This window comes from Salvia hispanica, chromosome 5, assembly GCF_023119035.1.
Source record: "Salvia hispanica cultivar TCC Black 2014 chromosome 5, UniMelb_Shisp_WGS_1.0, whole genome shotgun sequence".
NCBI classification, from domain to species: Eukaryota; Viridiplantae; Streptophyta; class Magnoliopsida; order Lamiales; family Lamiaceae; genus Salvia; species Salvia hispanica.
Genome location: NC_062969.1, coordinates 16,195,558 through 16,215,356, shown reverse-complemented (window position 1 = coordinate 16,215,356; position 19,799 = coordinate 16,195,558). Strand labels below are relative to the sequence as shown.

Sequence of the window (19,799 nt, the reverse complement as noted above, 5' to 3'; positions counted from 1 at the left end):
TTATTATAACGTGTAATTTTCTTTTAGATTTGTTAGATTTTGTTTCATTATTAATATAATAAAGGATACACTAAATAATATTATAAATTTACAATAATAATCTTAACATATACGGGTGATAAACTATAAATTATATAAGTCAAATAAAATATTAGTGGTTATTAATTTAATTCCTTATATTCCATATATATTTGTTTCCTTTACTTGTTATCCCATCTATATAAATAAGTACTCCCTATATTATTTATTCGCACCGTAATTTTGTAACCACCGCTGCCGGTATCGGTTTCCATTCCACCGTCGTACTTGTGTTCCAATTATTCCAATATCCCGCCGATTGTTCGTTGAATTCTAATTCATAATTCCATATTCCATTATGAAACCAGAATGGTGCAATAGCTGTGGAAGAAGATGCGAGACTTATAAGATCAACTTCAAAATGTAAGGCCTCTTAAAGTTATTTCGTATATATATTGAAAAAAAACTCTTAAATTTGTTTTTTTGGTTTCACATTATATAGTTAGGTTAAATAATTGTTTGACATAATCATGTGCAGATGTTGTAAATCATGTGGCCGAGTTCCTTTTCAAGATATATATGAGGAGGAAATTAAGGTTTGTATAACGTGTCACTTTATATGAGACGAAAAGAGTTTAAATTTATTTTTTTAATAATTTGATTTGTTGTTTATTTGTGAGGAAGAAGCGAATAGATGATCAGTATGCTACTGACATGGCCAATTCGTCGACTAGCTAGTTCTATTCCTACCAATTCGTCTGTCGAGATCGAGCCTACATTGCCCATAAAGCAAAAGTAGGTGTTGAGAACGAGTTCAATGAATTGAGAACTTGAATTTTGGATTGAGTACATTTTCTTTTTTTAGTACATTTATAGTTCAGTTATATTTGGATTGGAAATAATTTTATTTCATTGTTTCTATGCCTTTCAACATATAAGAATTTATAAATCATAATTAAAAAAAAGGAGTAGTGGCATTTTTTGATCCGATACGAATCCGTATGAAAATAATGAATTTGGGCCAAACCTTAATGGGTTCGTGTCCTTATTGGGTTGACCAGTTAAAAACCCAAAAATTTCAGGTTGGGTTCGGGTTAGATACGGATAACCCATTAAGAAGTAATATTATTTTTTTATTTTTTTATAAAAAATTAATGGTTTAGTTTAGTTATTTAATTTGTTGTAAATCGGGTTTAAATCATGAAATTTTGATTTTTTCACGTAAATCAAGTTTAAAATTAGGTTTAATTGTGTAAGAGTATCAGATTTTGATCGTGTAATATTGGATTCAGGTCGTAATCGTATCGTGTCAACCCATATTATATCGTGTCGTTAACAAGTTCATATCGGGTTTGGGTCGTGTTCAGGTTTGAAGGTAGCAGGTCGTGTTCGGATTTGCAGTTTCTTTAGCAGGTTGGATTCGGGTTAGTGTTAGACCTTATTGGATTGGGTTGTTATCAGAATGACCAATAACGACCCAATCTGCATGATTTGCCACCACTAAGTAGTAGTAGTCTGAAGGAGTATAGTTTTTTTACCATCCCCATTTAAAATTCCATTTATTCTCCATTTTCACCCCAATTAAGCCAAGTTGCTTATTTTTCGAATCGATTACATTTATTCTCCATTTCACCCCAATTAAGCCAAGTTGCTTATTTTTCGAATCGATTACAAAACCAGTGGAGTCTAATAACTTTCTCTAGTGAATAATATATATCTTGACGTAAAGTAAAAGTGAGTTGTGCGAATAATTTTTTTACAAGTTATGCGAAGATATAAGGCGATGAAATTTCCTTTAAAAGTACTCTACTACTCCCTCTGTCTCCCATTAAGAGTCACACTTTGACCGGGCACGGGTTTTAAGAAATGTAAAAAAAAGTTGGTTGAAAAAATTAGTGAAATGTGAGACCCATTTTTTTATATTGGTTTTATAATAAAATGTGAGTGAATTAAATTAGTGGAATGTGAGACCTACTTACTATTTATGGTAAAAATGAAGTGTGACCCTTAATTAGGGACAAATTGAAATGGAAAAGTGTGACTCTTAATCGGGGACGGAGGGAGTAGTATTCTTCGGTAAAACTGAATAGGGGGTCGAATTCTTACTTTTCAATTTTCATTCGTTTGGATATTTCAAAATCATAATTTTGTAGACTCAGTAGCTCACGGATACCTTATTATTGTTTTTATTTATTTCCTCTTTTTTCTTTTCTTATATAGTTTTGTTTGAGAATAAACATTATTACCATACGTATTACTTATAGAGTTATAGACGATGAACAAGTTATCAATCGATGAGTTAATTAAGTACTATTATAACTACGCCCAATTGATGATATGGCAATAATGTCGCCGTTGAAAACTTTGTTCTCCAATACTAGTAGGTTATATTCAATAATCGTTGACTTTGATTCTAATAGTTTTATGAAAAAGTAAACAAAAGTGATCTGAAAAAGTTAATAAAATATGATTCCTTTTATATATTAATTTTATAATAATATATGACTAATACGAGTTAATTGCATGAAAAACCTAGTTATTATTATGGTAAAAAATGAAAGTAAACAGGAACGGATGAAAATAACAAAAGTGAATAATTCGACGGGGGAGTACTCCCTTATAGTTGAATCATTTTTCTATTTCGAAAAATTTACTCATAATTGAATCATTTTTCTATTTCGAAAAGTTTACTCATAGTTGAATCATTTTCATATATAGTAGTACTACTAACTTTTTTATCTTTCTTAATTATGCTCTCTACTTTATTAGTTTACTTTATTTTTCTCTATCTTTTTTTCTTTCTTAAATTTTTATTTATTTGTTTAACACACTTAATATATATTTTTTTAACTTCGTGCCAAAAAGTTTGGCATACGAGAGTTTGTATATTATAACCGTGACGCCATTAAAATAAATGAGGAAGAGAAAATTAAATCAAAAGGCGACAAAGATATTAATAATGACTGAATTATGAAACAGAGTACAATGAATAGGCATTATTGCATTTGAGGAAAGTCAACTAAGCAATGCGAACAGAAGGGTATAATGGTATAACTATTTTATTGAAAATTTCCACGCATCGAATCTGCGGAAACTTGACGCGGTTCTGGGCACAATTTAGTTGAATAAATTCCTATAAAATTCTTTGATATTTCAGGACAGCCCTTGTGTTTTGCTGTATTCCTAATATTTACCTACTCATCTTTTAATTGATTCATTTTGACAGATAATACGCCAGTAGTTGTTTTGATTCGGTCTCCTTGATTTTGGACCTCATGAAAGATTTCGAAAATTCAAAAGGAATCATTATTGATGCCTAATATAGATTACATACATTCTTAATAAGTTAATATTCATATTCCAACTAAATGCCTAATATAGATTAGATACATTTAACCTCTTAATATTTATAATTATTGATGTTTATTTTGAAATTTATTCTACTTATTTAAATTTAAATTTTAAATTACAAATTCTTTTATCTAATTATTTAAAGCTATTATTTGGAAATTTTCATATAATTTTATCTAGTATTAGACTGAAACTAACCAAAGTTTTTTCACTGGTTATGTTTTATTTATTTTATCCTTTCTATATTCCCTCTTTTTTTTATGTTTATCGCCTTTTTTACTTTTGTTAATTCTAATGCATAGTATTTTATTTCATATTTTCTCGAACATTCTCAGTTTTCTTAATTATGCTTCAAAATATATTTTATTTCTTATCATTTTTATATAAATTTAATATTTATTGCTATTTTTATGCGTTCTGCGTTGGTCACCTCGTAAATTTATCACCACTGTTCACTAACTGTTCATTCTAAACTTAGTAATGCTTGTCGTGATAAATCAAATGTTTATCGTCACATATATAAGTGGTGTCTAATTTTGTATGTCACGTTCATATTTTAATCAATTAAAAATTTTTGTAGGACATTTTATACATGAAAAATAGGGCGGAGAATTTTAGACACGACACAAAAACTGACACGAACATGCACGAAATTAATAAATTTATGTCTAGTTTTATTGGATCATATCTTTATCGGGCTGACCCGTTAAGAACCTAATAATTTCTAGTTGAGTTGAATCCAGATTTATAATCAACGATTATATGAACTAAGAAAAAAGTTATAAATAAGAGTATGATATTTATATTATGTTGTTAACCGTTTAGTAAATGAAAAGGCAAGTAGGTGAGTTTTTAATAATTCAAGCAAGGAAATGGACCGGACGTATGGTTAAAGGGTTGGCTCAAAATAAGAATAAAACGGTGGCGTATAAACTAAAATTATTCCAATTAATAACGAAAGAGGAAAATAAAAATAGTAAAAAGTTCAGGGGTACAATAGCAAATTCTGGATCCCTAATTCTACGAAGCGGCGTAGAAAGACCTCGGCAAAAACACTATATAAACCCCTCTTCCCCCTAAATTCTCTCAATCAAACACAAGATTTCTACATTTCATGGGCTGGGACGTGTTTTGATTCTCAAAAATCACAATCCCGTTTCCTCAATTCTTCCCTTTTTTTTCTTCTTCCAGCCTTTCTCGCTGAAATTCTCGAAGAGGGGAAAAAATTAGGGCAAAATTAAATTCTAGAGAGAGAAATGGCAAAGTACATGGAGCTATTGGATGCCGGCGTGAGGATGGCTTGCAGATTCCACTCTCACTGCCCCCAAACAGCCCGGATGTACTACCACCCTCCCGCCGGCCACGAAGATTCCGGCCACCAGCACGGGGGAGGTGCCGCCGCTAGCGCTGCCAGAGATCCGGCGGCCGCGATGGGGTCTAAAGGTGTTGCGCGGATTGAAACTACTGACTTCATTCTTTATACTATTGCTTGATTGTTGAGCAATTTAATTTTATGAATTGAAAATTTGTTGGATCTTTGATTATTAATTTTGGTTTTATTTTATTTGTTGCGTTTTATTAGACGAGTTTTGGGCGATTTATTTGGTTCATGCGATTTTGCTAGAGATGTTATTTTTTCTTGAATCAATTGTCAAATTTATGAATGATGATCGGAAAAATATGAAATAACTACATACTGAAATTAATTGTTCATACGAAATCCACACACTTTATTGGGGGGGATCTTAAAGAAGATTTGTAAGACTTGTTCGCACGAAATCCATACATATTAATTGTTCATACAAATTCCAGTACAAGTCAAAATGCAATGAGAAAAACCGGAAAATTTGTTGAGACTTGGTCTGGATCAGAAGAAAATGGTGTAGATTTCCTTGCTGAATTGGTCACAGAAAAAAGAATACATATTCGGCATAACCATAAAAAATTAGCTACTCCTCTGTGGAATGTCTCAACTTTATAAGTAGTAGTAGTATATAAATTTATAAGAACATAAGAGCAATAATTTAGTAGAATATGGTCCATTTATATGAAATGAAAACAAGAGGAATTTAGATTGTAAAATTGGATTTATTATTTTGTGGAAGAATGGACTATATTTTTATGAACAAATATAAATTACTTATGTAATGTAATCTCTATTTTATTATTTCTTATATTTTATTTTCATTCAATATGATTCAAAAATATGTTTCACTTAAAATGAGAAGGGAGTGTTATAATTAAAAAATTTATATTCCCTTCATCCTAACTTAATGAGGCTTATTCTTTTTTGAAATTTCTTAAGCTAAATGATAATGACACAATTTTCTTTTAAACAATAATTAATCATGCCACTTATTATATTCGCTTTATCCTAACTTAATGGGGCTTATTCCTTTTTGAAATGTCTTTGGCTAATTAACGCATTTTCTAGAGTACTTTATTTTTCTTCTGTGTTTATTTTATCCCTTATTTTATTTTATTCTCTCTTAATTTATCATCTAGTTCTCTCCTATTTTATTCTTTCACCTTTTTTATTATCTAATTTAACTTAATATACACCACTTTCCAAATTCTTGTGCCAAATAGAAATGTCTCACAAGTTGGGATGAAGAGAACAGAGAACGTAACGAAAAAATTCACAATATTAAAAATAAAATAAAAATATAACCCATAAATAAAATTTAAATAGAAAGAAAAAGTAAAGTGAACTGCGTAACTAGGATCCATAAACTTGAGTTCAAATTTTTGTGGTACCTAATGAAAACTATCGTGACGTGAATCAAATTGTGGTAGCTTTTCCTAAGATCTTATGCAATTTTTAAGTGTTTACGTAGATTCACTTGTGGTTGTTTTTTTTTAATTCACTTGTTGTAATTTTTTTTAATTCATTTGTTGGTTGTTTAATCTCATTGTAGCTTGAGAAAATATAGAGAAGGAGACTAAGTTCAGAAGAATAAAGAACGCGAATTGATGTCAAGACCATGTCACTCACCGAGTGGAATGTTGACAATAAGTAACTTGGTCAAGTGAAATTTGGTGTTTGCAGTGCATCCCCTTCACCCGAGTGTGATGTCAATGATAAGCCACTCGGGTGAGTGGGAGTCGGCATCCCTAGTGCACATCACTCAATTGAGTGGTGTTTTGATGACATGTCACTCTGCCGAGTGAGGTGACTCACGATTAATGGGTCAAAATTAGGTATTTTCGAATCCTAACTCTATATGCTCCACAGTATTAAAGGACTCAATGGACTCACAATAGTATTTGACTATTTTTCATTCTTGAGTGTTGGGAACAAATAGAGAATTCTAAGAATCCACACTAAGTGCAAGCTACACATGACCGAAATGATCAACTATCCAACTTATCCATCGAGAAATTTGTCCCTTCAACATAATAGAATGTCTAAAAAAATTAAAAATAATTAACACCATTTTTTAAATTTTATTATCTATTTACTTAAAAATATAATATTTTATCCGTCCCTTAAATATAGAAACTCCTTTTTGGTCAATGCCTTAAGAATAAAATCTTTCTATTTAAGAAAAATTCTCTCTCCTTAAGAGCATCTGTAATGTGGCTGATTGTAGTATTTCGGACTATACATCGTCCGTGCTATAGTCTGCCACTGAGGATGGCTGCCTTAAGCCTCGCCCCATACGCCCACCCAATGTATAGTCCGCCATTGCGGGCACCCGGACAATAGCTCGGACTATGGTTTTCTATTTTATTTTATTTTTTGTTTTATTTTCCACTCTATGAATACATCATAGTTTAGCTTCATTTCACACGCCTTCCAGTCTCTTTTCCCAATTAACTTCTCACTGGAAATATTTGGTCACGTAACTGTAAAATTTTATAGTTTTTTTTTAGTATTTCACTTTTGTACTTTTTCGGCTTTTTAATAAAACGAAGATTTTCATATTGATTTATGAATATTTCGCTATTATATTGTATTCAAACATAAAAAAGCTTTATTCAGGGTTTGTTTTTTTCCACGAATGAAAGAAACACAAAATACTTGTTAAAACAATAGGACAAGCTATATGGCGCCCTATTGCAAGTGAATGAGTATGACAATAAAATACTTACGTAGAGTGCTATAAATTGGTTTAGGGCGGTCTATGGGACAAACTATATCCCACTATGGATGCTCTAATGAAGCGAGATCTATTTTTCGCCAACGTATTTTTTTAATCTCTTTCTTATTTTATCAATTTTACATTAACTTTCTACTATCTCAAAGGTGTCAATCTTTTAGAATGAAGGAAGCACTACACGGGTAAATATGTATCACAAAAAATAGTATAGGACATTCAAAATTGTACTAAGTAGTAAACAGCAAAATATAAAATATATAAAAATATCGAATATCGACCACCAAAGAGAATTTTCAATTTTCCCCATCAAAGACCAAAAATTCAACCCACTGCATAGATCGTCTTCAACAAGACTACGCCTTCTCTCTGCGCCTCCACACCCTCTGATTCTGTGTGCTTTTCTGAATGTGAGTTTTTATTTTTTGTATTTGCTTTCTTGTGCTGGATAAATCATTCTCTGTATTTACGAAAAAAATTAACACAGCAATTAAAGCTATACAGTACATTCTTAGAGAAGGAGTAATTGTTGAATACTAGGGTTGTAGATAAGTATTATTGGGGGCGGAATTTCTTCATCATGTGAGGAGTTCGCAATTTGCTGCTGGGGATTCGTTATTGCTTAGGTTCAATTGTTACCTAATTCACTGTGATTGAATATTTGTGCAGAGGCATCTTACATCGGGACAATGGCTGATGATGATGATTTCACCTTTTGTCCTGTAAGCACTACTTAATTCGCTTGTTCAACAAGTGTGACGGTTTAGTTCCGAAATCTGCGAATTTCATGTGTTGTTTATGTGTTTTGGTCATACCTATGATTCCTGTTTCTGAGAATTTTAATACTGGATGTTGTTAGGCTGGGCCACCTCTAGATGGTTTTGCAACTGAGAAAGCTTCTGATGCTGTTAGTCAGATTCGTATTGATGATAGTGAGAATACGGCGGATAGGAGTAGTAAGGAGAATAGTGGTAGCATATGGAAAGTGAATGCTTCCTCACAGAAGCAGGAAACTGTTGGATCTCTCTCCTTTAATGTGATTGATGCGTCATCTCGTGGGGCAGTGCAGCAAAGCCCAAAACAACCTATACAAGAGGGTGCTGGAAGTTCAGCTAAGGCTTCGGTGGAATTGAAGGCTCCTTCCAGGAAACCTGCAACCCGTACTAAGGTTCCTTTTGAGAAGGGATATAGTCAGATGGACTGGCTTAAGCTTACCAGAACACACCCTGACCTAGCAGGTTGTCAATAATCACTAGCTACTGAATTAATGATTTAACATATAAATGACGTGCTTTGTGATCGGCTACTTGTGAGCTTAGCATTGTCAAAGTCTTGCTTTCGATAATTATATTGCCAAATAAAGTGTCATTGGGAATATGTTTGTTTGCATTGGTACAGTTTTGTTTATGAATGCACTCAACATGACATGTTTAACTCCGAAGCACTGTAATGCTATGCAATAGTATCGATTCTACTTCATCTAGCTCGGAATGAGTTCTTCTGTGCTGATTCTTTTGTCTCAGGATTGAAGGGACAGTCAAATAAGAGACTCATATCACTTAATGAAGTTAAACAACATCAGTCTGAAGGCTCCATGTGGACTGTTCTAAAAGGTCGTGTCTACAATATTGCACCATATATGAAGTTCCATCCTGGAGGTAGGCATTAAATTCCTGACTTAGTTGCATCAGCTTTGGAGTTTATCTTCTTTGCATTACCTTGTTATTCGTGGTTGCTATTATTGCTTCTTTAGATTTCTCTAATACTTCTAGAAGTTTGTTGTCTATTTCAGTCGATGGGGAAAAAAAAAAATTGTATTCTCATATGCTCTTGCATTATGCATTAGCATTTTTACTTGATTGATTTTAAAATCCATATCTATTCTTTACACGTTTGTCATTTGATTTGGTTCCCATTGGCCTCATAATTTGTCTTGCCTCTAAATAAGGCATGCTAATTATCATTGCGAGTGTTATTATTGGTGGAGGGTTCATATTGTTCTATATTGGACTTTGGCCATCTTGTTCTCATCGTCCATTTAATAGGTTAAATGTAGCAAAAAAGTTCAGTAACAGTTTAAACTGCACGCATAGCATTATTTTGTGGTGAGAGATAGTAAAGAAAATAAAAGGTAATCAAGAAACATGTATCTGCATCTTGCTCAGTCATTCTCTTTTCACATACTTTTGTGCTAGTGTTTATAAACACATATGGAATGCTTCCGAATCTCCTGCCTCTCATCCCTTTTATGCATTCACTTTAAGTAGAAGTATCTCAGACATGATTATGTCCTTAGAATCATTCTAAATACTATCTTATAATTCTTATGTATTAATCTGTCCTTGATCAATTGTTAGTATGTGAGCTCGTGGTTAATGTTTCCCCATTTGGAGATCTCTGTTTCTACCTGAGGTTATCATATCCTTTATGCCTGACTTGGATATCACATATCTTCCTCACTTCATTACCTTGTGAGATTCTGCTAGTGTTGTTATGCATTATTAGGTAACTGGACTACCCTCCACCTGTTTTCTTGTGTCAGAGCCTAAAACCTCTAATGTGAGTTTGAGTGGTTTGATTCCATATAGATCTGCTTTTGATGATGATTTATGTGACTTAATGTTTATGTTTTATATCTGCTGACTACAGTCTTTACTCTTGAAATCATTTGATTTTGCCTAGCTCTCAACTATGTTGAGAAATGAGAATGTTAGCAGTTGACGTGATTCTATCTAGTTATTTTGCACTAACTTTCCCATGCATCTTCTACTTCCAGGTGTGGATTTCCTGATGAAGGCTGTTGGAAAAGATTGCACATCTTTATTCAGTATCCTCTTTTGTCAAATATGCTGACTTTATTACTTTAGCAATTCTAGTACTACATAATTTATATGACATGGAGCTGGTGATGTTTGTTATCCTGACGCGTTTATTCAGACAAATACCATGCTTGGGTTAATGCAGAGTTCTTGATTGAGAAATGCCTGGTTGGTATTTTGGACGAAGGAAAATGAAGATGCTCGCGTTTTCACAAAAAGAAGTTTCAATTCTTTGTAACCATTCCGATCTTGACATCTCATGCTTCCCACCTTGAAGTTTCACTTCTCTGAAGGCCTCTGTATTTCGTTTAGTTCCAACGGAGCAATAGATCATATATAAACAGAGAAAAAAATGAAATAAAGGAGGAAAATGTATCAGTCCCTCCTGCCAAGCTGTAGAATAAATTCTTGATGGTGATTGAGTTCAATTTGTTTTTAGCCATTACCTATTTTCTTCCTAACATTCTAATACCAACCGGGTTGATTTGTATTTATAGGTGATTTTTGTGTATTCGACAATGTCTTGACAGTGATTATATTATTTTCCCATGTGGTTCTTCACCTAAGATTTAAGTGGATGGTTTTTGATCTATATGTGATTTTTGGAAAGCCTCATAAGCATAGGCTGCCAAGGACTTGGATCCTGTTGGTAATAGGGCCTCTTGTATCAAGCGGGATAACGTCTCTCTCTGAACTTGTGAGTCAAGAAGTAGTAGTGTGTCTGACTATGAAGGATCTAGCGTTTCATACATAAAATTAAGAGCTCAATAAGATTAATGTTGATGAAAAAGATTCTATAATTTTTTTGATTCACAAGTTAGGTTAACACTTAACAGCTACATATTAATATAAAGGGTATTGAATTTATTTTTTCCACAATTCTGATTTTAATATATAAAATGTCCCGCCACCTATTCAGCTATTCCTCTAGGAAAGAAACAAACCACATTTAATAAGTCAAAGAGTGTAAAAATTCAATTTCAATTCAAAGCGTAGTAAAAATAAAAACCTACTGCCCAGCGCCCAGCCCCAACTGAATAACGTGACTGCCCGCCCGCCGACTGCTCCGTTTCTTGCCTTCTTCCCTCCATCTCTTGCCTTCTTCCCTCGACTGCTGAGTCTGCCGGCCCAACATAAAGTGGAGGGCAAAGGACACATGTCCATTTTCTATTGGCTCAATGCATTATTATTGTGGCTTTTTTTATTCACTATTAATTATTGATTAATCACTACTTTGTTTATGTACATGTCTTAGAATTGTATACTATAAATATGAAATATAAATATTTTAGATAATCACTTTTTGAATATTTTGAATATTGTGAATTTATGATATTTTTATTACTTTTAGTTATTAATTTAATTTATTTAATTATTATTATGTTTGTCTTTATATATCATTTCAAAACTCATGTGAATTATTCTTCCAAACATTCATGTGAGCCCCTCTTGTGAAAAATTCACGTGAATATCTAATATTTTCTGTTTTAAATTTGAATCATATACTTTTTTATTGTAATTTTTAGACATTATTTAATACATTTAAATTAATTATAAAACAAAATATTAATATAAAATATATAAAAAAGAAAATATTTGATTGGGTTGGGTTGGGATCACTAATGGAAGTAAAAAAATTGATGGGGGTTGAACTGAGTGAGGGTTGTGTATGTGAAAGATAGAGAAATGAATATTTTATTAAAAAGTTGATTGGGGTTGGGTTGAGTTGGGTGAGGGTCACGAATGAAGATAGTCGAAGCTTGACATATAATGCTATCACATTGGACATGCTTATCACTTAAAAATGATAGTAATGTGATTATTAAGTCTCTAGAAGACAGATATGGTTGTTCATCTCATTTTAATGTAGCCGGATTCCGTCGTCGGTTAAAAAATTCAACAACTATGAGTGCAATATATTATATGTTAGATTTAAAGTTTGTAGGAAAAAATAAATTTTTGAAAAGTTTCGTGATATTAAGTATCATTACCCCCTATATATGTGTGTATCTACAAAACTAGTTTTGAACTCATGCTATGCACGAGATACTAATCTTTATTACTCCCAAACTAGTTTTGAACTCATGCTATGCACAAGATACTAATCTTTATTACTCCCAAACTAGTTTTGAACTCATGCTATGCACGAGATACTAATCTTTATTACTCCCTTTGTTTTGCTCTATTCAAAGAAAGATGGTTAATTTCTAAAATTGAAAATATTATTATTTTTACATTAAATCTTTTTTATTTACTCTTTCTCTTCGTACACAAAATAAGAATCCCATTTACAAATGGGACATCTTCGAGAGTATAATATAGTAAAATAAAAAACTATCCCATTAGGTTAGGTGATATATATACATGTAATAACGACCAAAGAAAACTTTTAGGCCATGTTTGGTTGGCAGGAAAATAAAGTTGGCAAGAAAAATGATTTTTTGGAAAAATGAATTCCGGAAATATGATTCCTAGTAATTTTACTTTTCTGTGTTTGGAGAATATCAAGATTTTAAATTTATACTTAATTTAAACACCAAACTAAAAATATACTTATTATTTTTTTGTTTATAAAAAAGAATAATATTGTAAATTTTTAATAAATTATTAGTTATAAATAATAATTATATTATTATATTTATCATTACGATGGATAGTTTAAATATGGATTATCCATCCTAATATATAATAATATAATTATTATAATAGTTACATGGAGTATTATACTCATTTATTATAATAATAAATATTTCATTATTGAGGTGTTAGATTTGTAAGATTGTATCTCGGATTAAATATGTATTGTGTTCGATTCATGAGATTCAATCACCCAACTCAATTTTAGATCATGGAATAATCAGTCATAGCTAACCATCTATGACTAAAATAATTTCACAACTGAATCCTAAATTATATTTTAATATTATTTTATCTGAAAAAAGCGAACACACCTGTATGGATTATTTAAGACTACTTGTTTTATGTAGACATAGCCCAGCAGCCCAAAACCCGAGTACCCAAACCCAAACCCAAACCTGAAGAAGAAAATGAGATCATACCAATACTAAACCCTTCTGAAAGTGGCGCCTCTATATTCCCTCCTTACCGACGAACCCACCCCACCTGCCTCACACGCCGAAGCCCACCGTCCAGCCTCGCCGCATTGCCGGCAGCCTGCCTCGCCTGCTCTCCTTCCGCACTGCCTCGCTGGTGTGTTGCAGCATTTATTGATTTGATTCAATTCCATAATTTATGATGTTTCGGCATTTCTGAAAATTGTCCCAAAACTTTTTCTTTATATTAGTGTATATATAAATATAGATATATATTAGAAAATATGGAGTACTTGTTAAACTGTAAACTGATGGAATTCCAATTCTAGCTTCTCAAACTCATTCATCTTTGTTAGAGGTTAAACCCTAAACCCTATTGGGCATAACTATATGTTTTCCTTTTAATTGATCTCTGGTCGAAATCCTTATATAGTTATCTGTAAGCTATGATTTTTTCCCCAATTTTGCATATTAATAATACTGTAGTGATTGAAATATAGTACTATATGATTGTTTTTGTTCTTGTATCATGTTTAGTTCTTTGGTTGATTTAGAATATTGATCTTTTCTATGTAGTCAGGTATTTCTTCAGTAATGGGGAAGAAGAAAGCAAGGAAGATAATGGAGAGTGATAGTGATATGGGATCGGACGAAGAAATGACCGACAGTATTATGCATGTTAGAAGACCACTCCTTAGTTTTGTGACTTGTCAAATTTATCGGTGTAGAATTTGTTTTTTCCATCTACTTATTGTGAATCTTTTATCTCTTTTTTACCTCTTATATGTAGATGGAAAGTGATGATGGCAACAAAGATGATTTTCACGATGAAGATCAAGATGACTATATTGGTGATGATAGTGAAGACGAAGATCGGGATGAGGATGATGAAGAGGATGAGGGGGAGGAAGGCTCAGGAGAGGACAACAAGGAAGGAGAACATGGCGATGAAGATGTCCAGAAAGGCGAGGAGCTGGACGAACTGGAGAAAGAATATAGAGAACTTCAAAGCCAGGAGCAGTAAGTAACTGGACTGCTGCATTATTTGATGTTCTTCAAATTGCTTTCTTATTAGAGAATTAAAATATAGTGATATTTTATGTTCCATATTTTTTTCTACTTTTGTTGGCTTGTGTTATATCTACACTTAAGTGATAAGCTGCCGCTAAATATTTGTTGGTGAAATGCTTCGTTATATGATTAAGTTGGACTTTAAAACATCATAGCTAAAATTTGGAAACCTTCTGAATTCCTAAGATGATACAAGAAAACAATGTTCTTGAAGTTCAAATCAGTGTATTGCTTCACATGTGAGAAGTGTGCAACATTTAATCTTCTCCTCTTGGAGTTCTGCTATCTCATCTCTCCATGACTGGATGTAGGATTAGTATCTAAAAACTAATAATAAATCTCAATATCAGAATTGTTCTTAATATAGGGCAGTAAAGGAGATTGTGAGGAAGAGATACAGTATGTTGCTTATCATGAATGCATCCTGTTATCTTATCCCAATATTTTTTTTTTGTATCATTATCTTCTATGTACCAGCTCTCTTAGACCATTTTAGAGGGATTTCCATTTACACTTCTGTAACTTGCTAATTTACTCGATATCATATCCAGAGACATTTGGAGGAATCTAAAGTATCGTACAGATGAGGACATTCAAAAAGGTCAAGCTGTAAAAAATCAAAGGGTATGATGTTACTGGCCCATTATATCTTAGTTTATTTTGTCACTCGATGTCTAAATTTGAATTTGCTCAGAATAATGTAATGGCCTACGTTGATTTCCAACAAAGTCATTTGTACACTAAAGCTCAACTTTTAGTTCTTTTAGCAACTTTATTTTCGAGAAGATACTTTATGCTGCTTCTTGGTTTCACTGTCTTTTAAACTAGCAAGACTAGAGATGTCTTTGCTTTTATATGTTTACCAATCTATTTATATACTGCTCCCTTTGCTGGGTTCTACTTTTGGTTTGTTGGTAATTGCGCTATTATTGTGATCTTGAGTTGACATAATCCGTCTCCTTCCGTGATTAGGCTCTCTGGGATAAGACACTTGAGCTCAGATTCTTGCTGCAGAAACCATTCTCGAGTTGTAATAGACTTCCAGAGGTTCTGGCCCATTTTTCGCAAGTTATTTCATAGAAAGCATGCCTTGAAACAGTATACTGACAAAAAACCTTTTGTCGACAGGAAAAGGTTAAGTCCTTATATTGTGAAGCTGATAATGAAGTCAGTGAAGCATATTCAGATCTAATTGCTTCATCAAAGAAGACATTGGATTCTATACTCGAGTTGCAGCAGGTGTACTTGTTATTTGAGCATCTATCTCCTTTAGTTTCATTTTGGTGCCCTACACATTTTAATTACTTCAGTAATTTATTTTTGTGTTATAAATGTGCCTAGCCCTTCTAAAAGTTTTTTGTGTATAACTGATGTTAACTTTCTCAGGCTCTGATGTCAAACAATCCATCTATCACTCGATTTGAAGAAGGTGTGCATGTTACGTTACAAGCATTTCTTTGTTCTTAGAGTGGTTGAAGTTCCTCATATTGACTATTGAAAAATCCTATCTCTAGGTTATGCTTACTTGATCTGAAACTAGAACTTATAACATTGTATATGAAATTCTTTTCATTTTCATTTTTTTAGCCTTTGGACCATAATACTATTTGTTTCACTAACATAGCAAATATGACCTACATGCTTTGCAAATGAAACTTCCACTTTATTATAAATTTATAATGCAAAAACCTCCAAATTAACATTATAAAATTATTAAATCAAGTCTAGAAAGAACATGAATGTCAAATAGTGAAGGATGAATAATAAAATATGAAGTTGTAATCAACGGTTCTTATTTTGAATCCTAAAGATATTGAATTTGTGAGAGTGTATTTTTTGTTTAATACATTAACATGTCTTCTTTATTGAATGTTGATGGGAAATGTGGTTGGGTTTATTTTCTCCTAATTAGGTAATCCTGTGGGTGATTCCAAGCAATTAGATGTGCCAGGCGTCTCAGATGGGAATATTGATGAAGAATGGATTCAGATTTCCAAAATACAATCAAGGTACTTTTATTATCTAGCAGATTTTAGTTCTACATATTTATTTGATGAGCCACTGTTTCTCAATATCAGCTTCGGTAAAATAGTGTATGTGCCTATGGATCATGTGTCTAACCTGCTACTACATATAAAATGGAATAGTGGTAGTAAAGTGGCCTTTTTCCTTCTAAATGGAGCATACAGTCACCTTGCTTGACCACCAGTACATGGTAGGTTGGGACAATCTGCGAGGACCCTATGTCCATCCTTCTACATGCATTGCACATGTATTACTCTAGTATTTTGATGTATTATGACAATTGGCATCATGTTCTTGGCTTTTCTTGAAGCATAGTGATTTTGTAGTTTGTACTGATGTTAATAAGTATACCAACTGTTCTGTCTTGCAGAATGAATTTGTTTAGAAACAAGTCAGTTGACAAATGGCATAGGAAGACCCAGGTGACAACTGGTGCAGCTGCTATTAAGGACAAATTGCATGCCTTCAATCAGGTTTCTAACAAGATCACTGAGATTTCCTCACTTCATGAGGTCTTCAACTATCTGCTTCTAACCTCTTTCTCTCCTTCAGAGTATAAGTGAACAAGTGGCTGCTTACATGAGGGATCCAAGTAAAATGATCAAGGGGATGCAGCAGAATAGATCGGCTGTTGCTGTATTTGGAAATGTAGGTTTTCAGTACATTCTTAAACCAATTTGGGTTTGGACCAGCTCTTTAGTTATTTGATAATTGTGTATATGTTATTCTGCTCTTTACATGAGTGCTGTGTTTTTAATCTCTTTTTGACATTCTGCAGGTGCCATGCTATGCGGAGAATGTTAAGCAAGAGGTATTATTTTTATTATTTTGGGTTACTAGCAGGGATTTTCTTTGTAATTATATTCATTTGTGTAGCTATATGTAACTGCGTATTCCTTCTGCCCATTAAGATCATCAATCTGTCAACATCAGTGCCTCACTGAAGATTTTGTTTTCTCCAAGATGGTCTAAATTAATGAGATGTTGCATAATGTATGACTCTGGTAAATCTGTTAAGGATTAGATCTACATGGAAAATGTTACTTATTCAACACGTACTTAGCAGTTTAATGAGTATTCAAATTCAGTAAGTTTAGTGGTTCAATGTACACATCTTATTTGCCAAAATTGAATAATTAGTATAGGGGATGGGGCAAGATTTCTTATCTAAGTTTCAAGAATAAATGCAATTGAGAAGTGAAGACTTTGTGAAATTAGGGTTGGAGCTGTTTGAGAACTTCTTGTAGCCTTCCTTAGAAGTTATGAACATCTCGTAATGTTTGATGCCTGAATTTCTTTTATATAACTGACCAGGAGACTTCCACAAATGGTGATCCTGAACTTCTGGATGACTCAGAATTTTACCAGCAACTACTGAAAGAATTCTTTGAGACAGTTGACCCATCATCATCTGGTAAATTTTTATAGTTCAGCCTACTAATTTTGGTAGGAATACATTATACGAACATCTCACCACATGTTGCATCACTTGATAACTATCAAATTCTCATTTTTTTGGCAAGGCTTTGTCTTACTCTTTGTGTTCCTGTAGCTTCCTTCGATTTTATTTGCAAGCATGGTAAAATTATTTATAGATTGTGACTGCCTGGGAATGTCGTTTTTGTCGACAGAAGTGGCTTTCTACGCTCTCAAAAGATTGCAAACAAAGAAAAGAAAGATTGTTGATCGTCGTGCTTCAAAGAGTCGCAAGATTCGGTAAGTTTAGCTTTTGTTGGCAGGAGATATGCTTGCTTACTTTTCTAGGTTGGTTTGACTTTTGAACTGATTCTCCAGGTATCATGTTCATGAAAAGATTGTCAATTTCATGGCTCCTCGGCCCGCTGACATCCATCCTACGGCCACAAAATTATTTGAAAACTTGTTTGGCCTTAAATCTCAGAAATCTGCCTCTGTATCATAACAAGCTATACACATACACTAAGATGGCTCCTTAACTTGAGTTTCCGTAAAACAACACTGACCGTGTCGGCCTGAAAGGAAGGGTAATGCTGAAAGCGTGAGAGTCTCCAAGGATCGATATGGCGGAATTTGCAAATTGTATTAGTTACATGTTTGTTCATCAAGTTTTTGTGTTTTAGTTTTAATATCATATTTAAGAATTACTACTAGACTCTCCATCTCTTTTGTTATACGAGAGCTAAATTTTGTTTCAATTAGACATCTTATTTTACTTTCAACTTTACTGTTACTTGTCAGCTTGAATATGTTTACTAAGTATTATAGTCTTCATTTAGAATTTCTTATCAAAAAGTAGTAAATGCACTGCACTCACAGCGCGCGCCTAAGGCCTGTGAAATGCCGGTGTGTTCCCGGCTACAGGCCAAGGCTGAGGTGCAAGACGATGCCTGTGCCACATGGTCTTGGCTAACCACAAGCTGTGCCACACTGCCATGTGTTTGCACTGTGGAAATAAAAAAATAAAATTGTTTTTTTTTTTCTCATGAACAGCATTCTAATATTCATTATTTTTGTTTTATTTCTCCATCTTAAAATACCTCTTTCTACTCATATTTTATTTTCATCCCTTCTACTATTTTCTTTCTTTATTTCCATTTATTCATGAAACAACAATTGGATCCAAACGATCTATTAAATCTTTTACCATCCAAATTCCAAACTATGCAAGTGCATTTGCGATTAATAATATTCAGTTTACTTTTGAGAATATTGTAATTTTCAAAGTTTTTAAGTAGAATTAACTATCCCAAATAATGTACGAGTGACACATTTTTTTAGGAAATAAACACTCTCATCTGCTCCGTATTTATAGAGTCGTATACATTCCAAAATAATTGAATTATTCCTATTTATAACAAAAAAGGTAATACATTACTTTTTTTAATCTCTCTTCATACTTAACGTATCAAACATTTAGTACTATCTTAATTATGTGTCGGAAAAAAACGAGTAAAAATTTTATGGTCTTTCCATACTAAATTGGCATAGTGAGTTGGTGTACCTCACCAATAACTCATTGACAAATGGAAATAAAAAAGGATTAAAATACCACATTAATTGAACACCAATTCAATAAATCTTTGCATAAAATTGACATCTATTAATTATGGAAAGGGGCATTATATTACTACTATATGAAAATTATTATCATAGAATAGTTCATTAGACGTGCAATATACTACTAGTACAATATATATGTACATTGACCTCTTAATGTAATACTAATATTTTACACAAGTAAATTATATTACATTATTTTTCATGTCAAAGAAATAAAAATCATATTATTACTCTTTGATAGTACTATTTTGACATGACTAAACTTTTCAGTGATCATCGAGCCATTCTATTTTGAAATAATATGATACTGGGTACTAAAATAT

The 19,799-nt window shown here is 32.7% G+C and overlaps 2 protein-coding genes across 3 annotated transcripts; both read left to right on the top strand.

Moving 5' to 3' along the window:
- The first annotated feature begins 7,724 nt into the window (after positions 1 to 7,724).
- On the top strand, positions 7,725 to 10,849 carry LOC125186172 (cytochrome b5 domain-containing protein RLF). Its single transcript, XM_048082514.1, has 6 exons — positions 7,725 to 7,879; positions 8,139 to 8,191; positions 8,329 to 8,707; positions 8,993 to 9,127; positions 10,246 to 10,296; positions 10,407 to 10,849. The coding sequence occupies exons 2-6, from the start codon at positions 8,159 to 8,161 to the stop codon at positions 10,481 to 10,483; spliced, it is 675 nt and encodes a 224-aa protein (XP_047938471.1). The 5' UTR covers positions 7,725 to 7,879; positions 8,139 to 8,158; the 3' UTR covers positions 10,484 to 10,849.
- A 2,498-nt stretch (positions 10,850 to 13,347) lies between these two features.
- LOC125186369 (putative uncharacterized protein DDB_G0270496) lies at positions 13,348 to 18,611 on the top strand. Of its 2 annotated transcripts, none has more exons than XM_048082727.1 (14): positions 13,348 to 13,498; positions 13,922 to 14,019; positions 14,132 to 14,361; positions 14,964 to 15,036; positions 15,385 to 15,459; positions 15,541 to 15,651; positions 15,799 to 15,841; positions 16,325 to 16,421; positions 16,808 to 16,910; positions 16,990 to 17,085; positions 17,216 to 17,248; positions 17,752 to 17,851; positions 18,069 to 18,153; positions 18,232 to 18,611. In XM_048082727.1, exons 2-14 carry the CDS (start codon positions 13,936 to 13,938, stop codon positions 18,356 to 18,358), a joined length of 1,257 nt encoding a protein of 418 aa, XP_047938684.1. In that variant the 5' UTR covers positions 13,348 to 13,498; positions 13,922 to 13,935; the 3' UTR covers positions 18,359 to 18,611. The 2 variants fall into 2 exon arrangements, with proteins under 2 accessions (XP_047938684.1, XP_047938683.1); XM_048082726.1 differs by having other exon boundaries at positions 13,918 to 14,019.
- The last annotated feature ends 1,188 nt before the right edge of the window (positions 18,612 to 19,799 follow it).

Coding starts and splice junctions, on each gene's coding strand:
- LOC125186369 (XM_048082727.1), top strand. CDS start 13,936: ATGGGGAAGAAGAAAGCAAGGAAGATAATGGAGAGTGATAGTGATATG. Junction 16,422..16,807: donor ATTTCCAAAATACAATCAAG/GTACTTTTATTA, acceptor TCTGTCTTGCAG/AATGAATTTGTTTAGAAACA. Junction 17,249..17,751: donor CGGAGAATGTTAAGCAAGAG/GTATTATTTTTA, acceptor ATAACTGACCAG/GAGACTTCCACAAATGGTGA.
- LOC125186172 (XM_048082514.1), top strand. CDS start 8,159: ATGGCTGATGATGATGATTTCACCTTTTGTCCT. Junction 9,128..10,245: donor TATGAAGTTCCATCCTGGAG/GTAGGCATTAAA, acceptor TTCTACTTCCAG/GTGTGGATTTCCTGATGAAG. Junction 10,297..10,406: donor AGATTGCACATCTTTATTCA/GTATCCTCTTTT, acceptor GCGTTTATTCAG/ACAAATACCATGCTTGGGTT.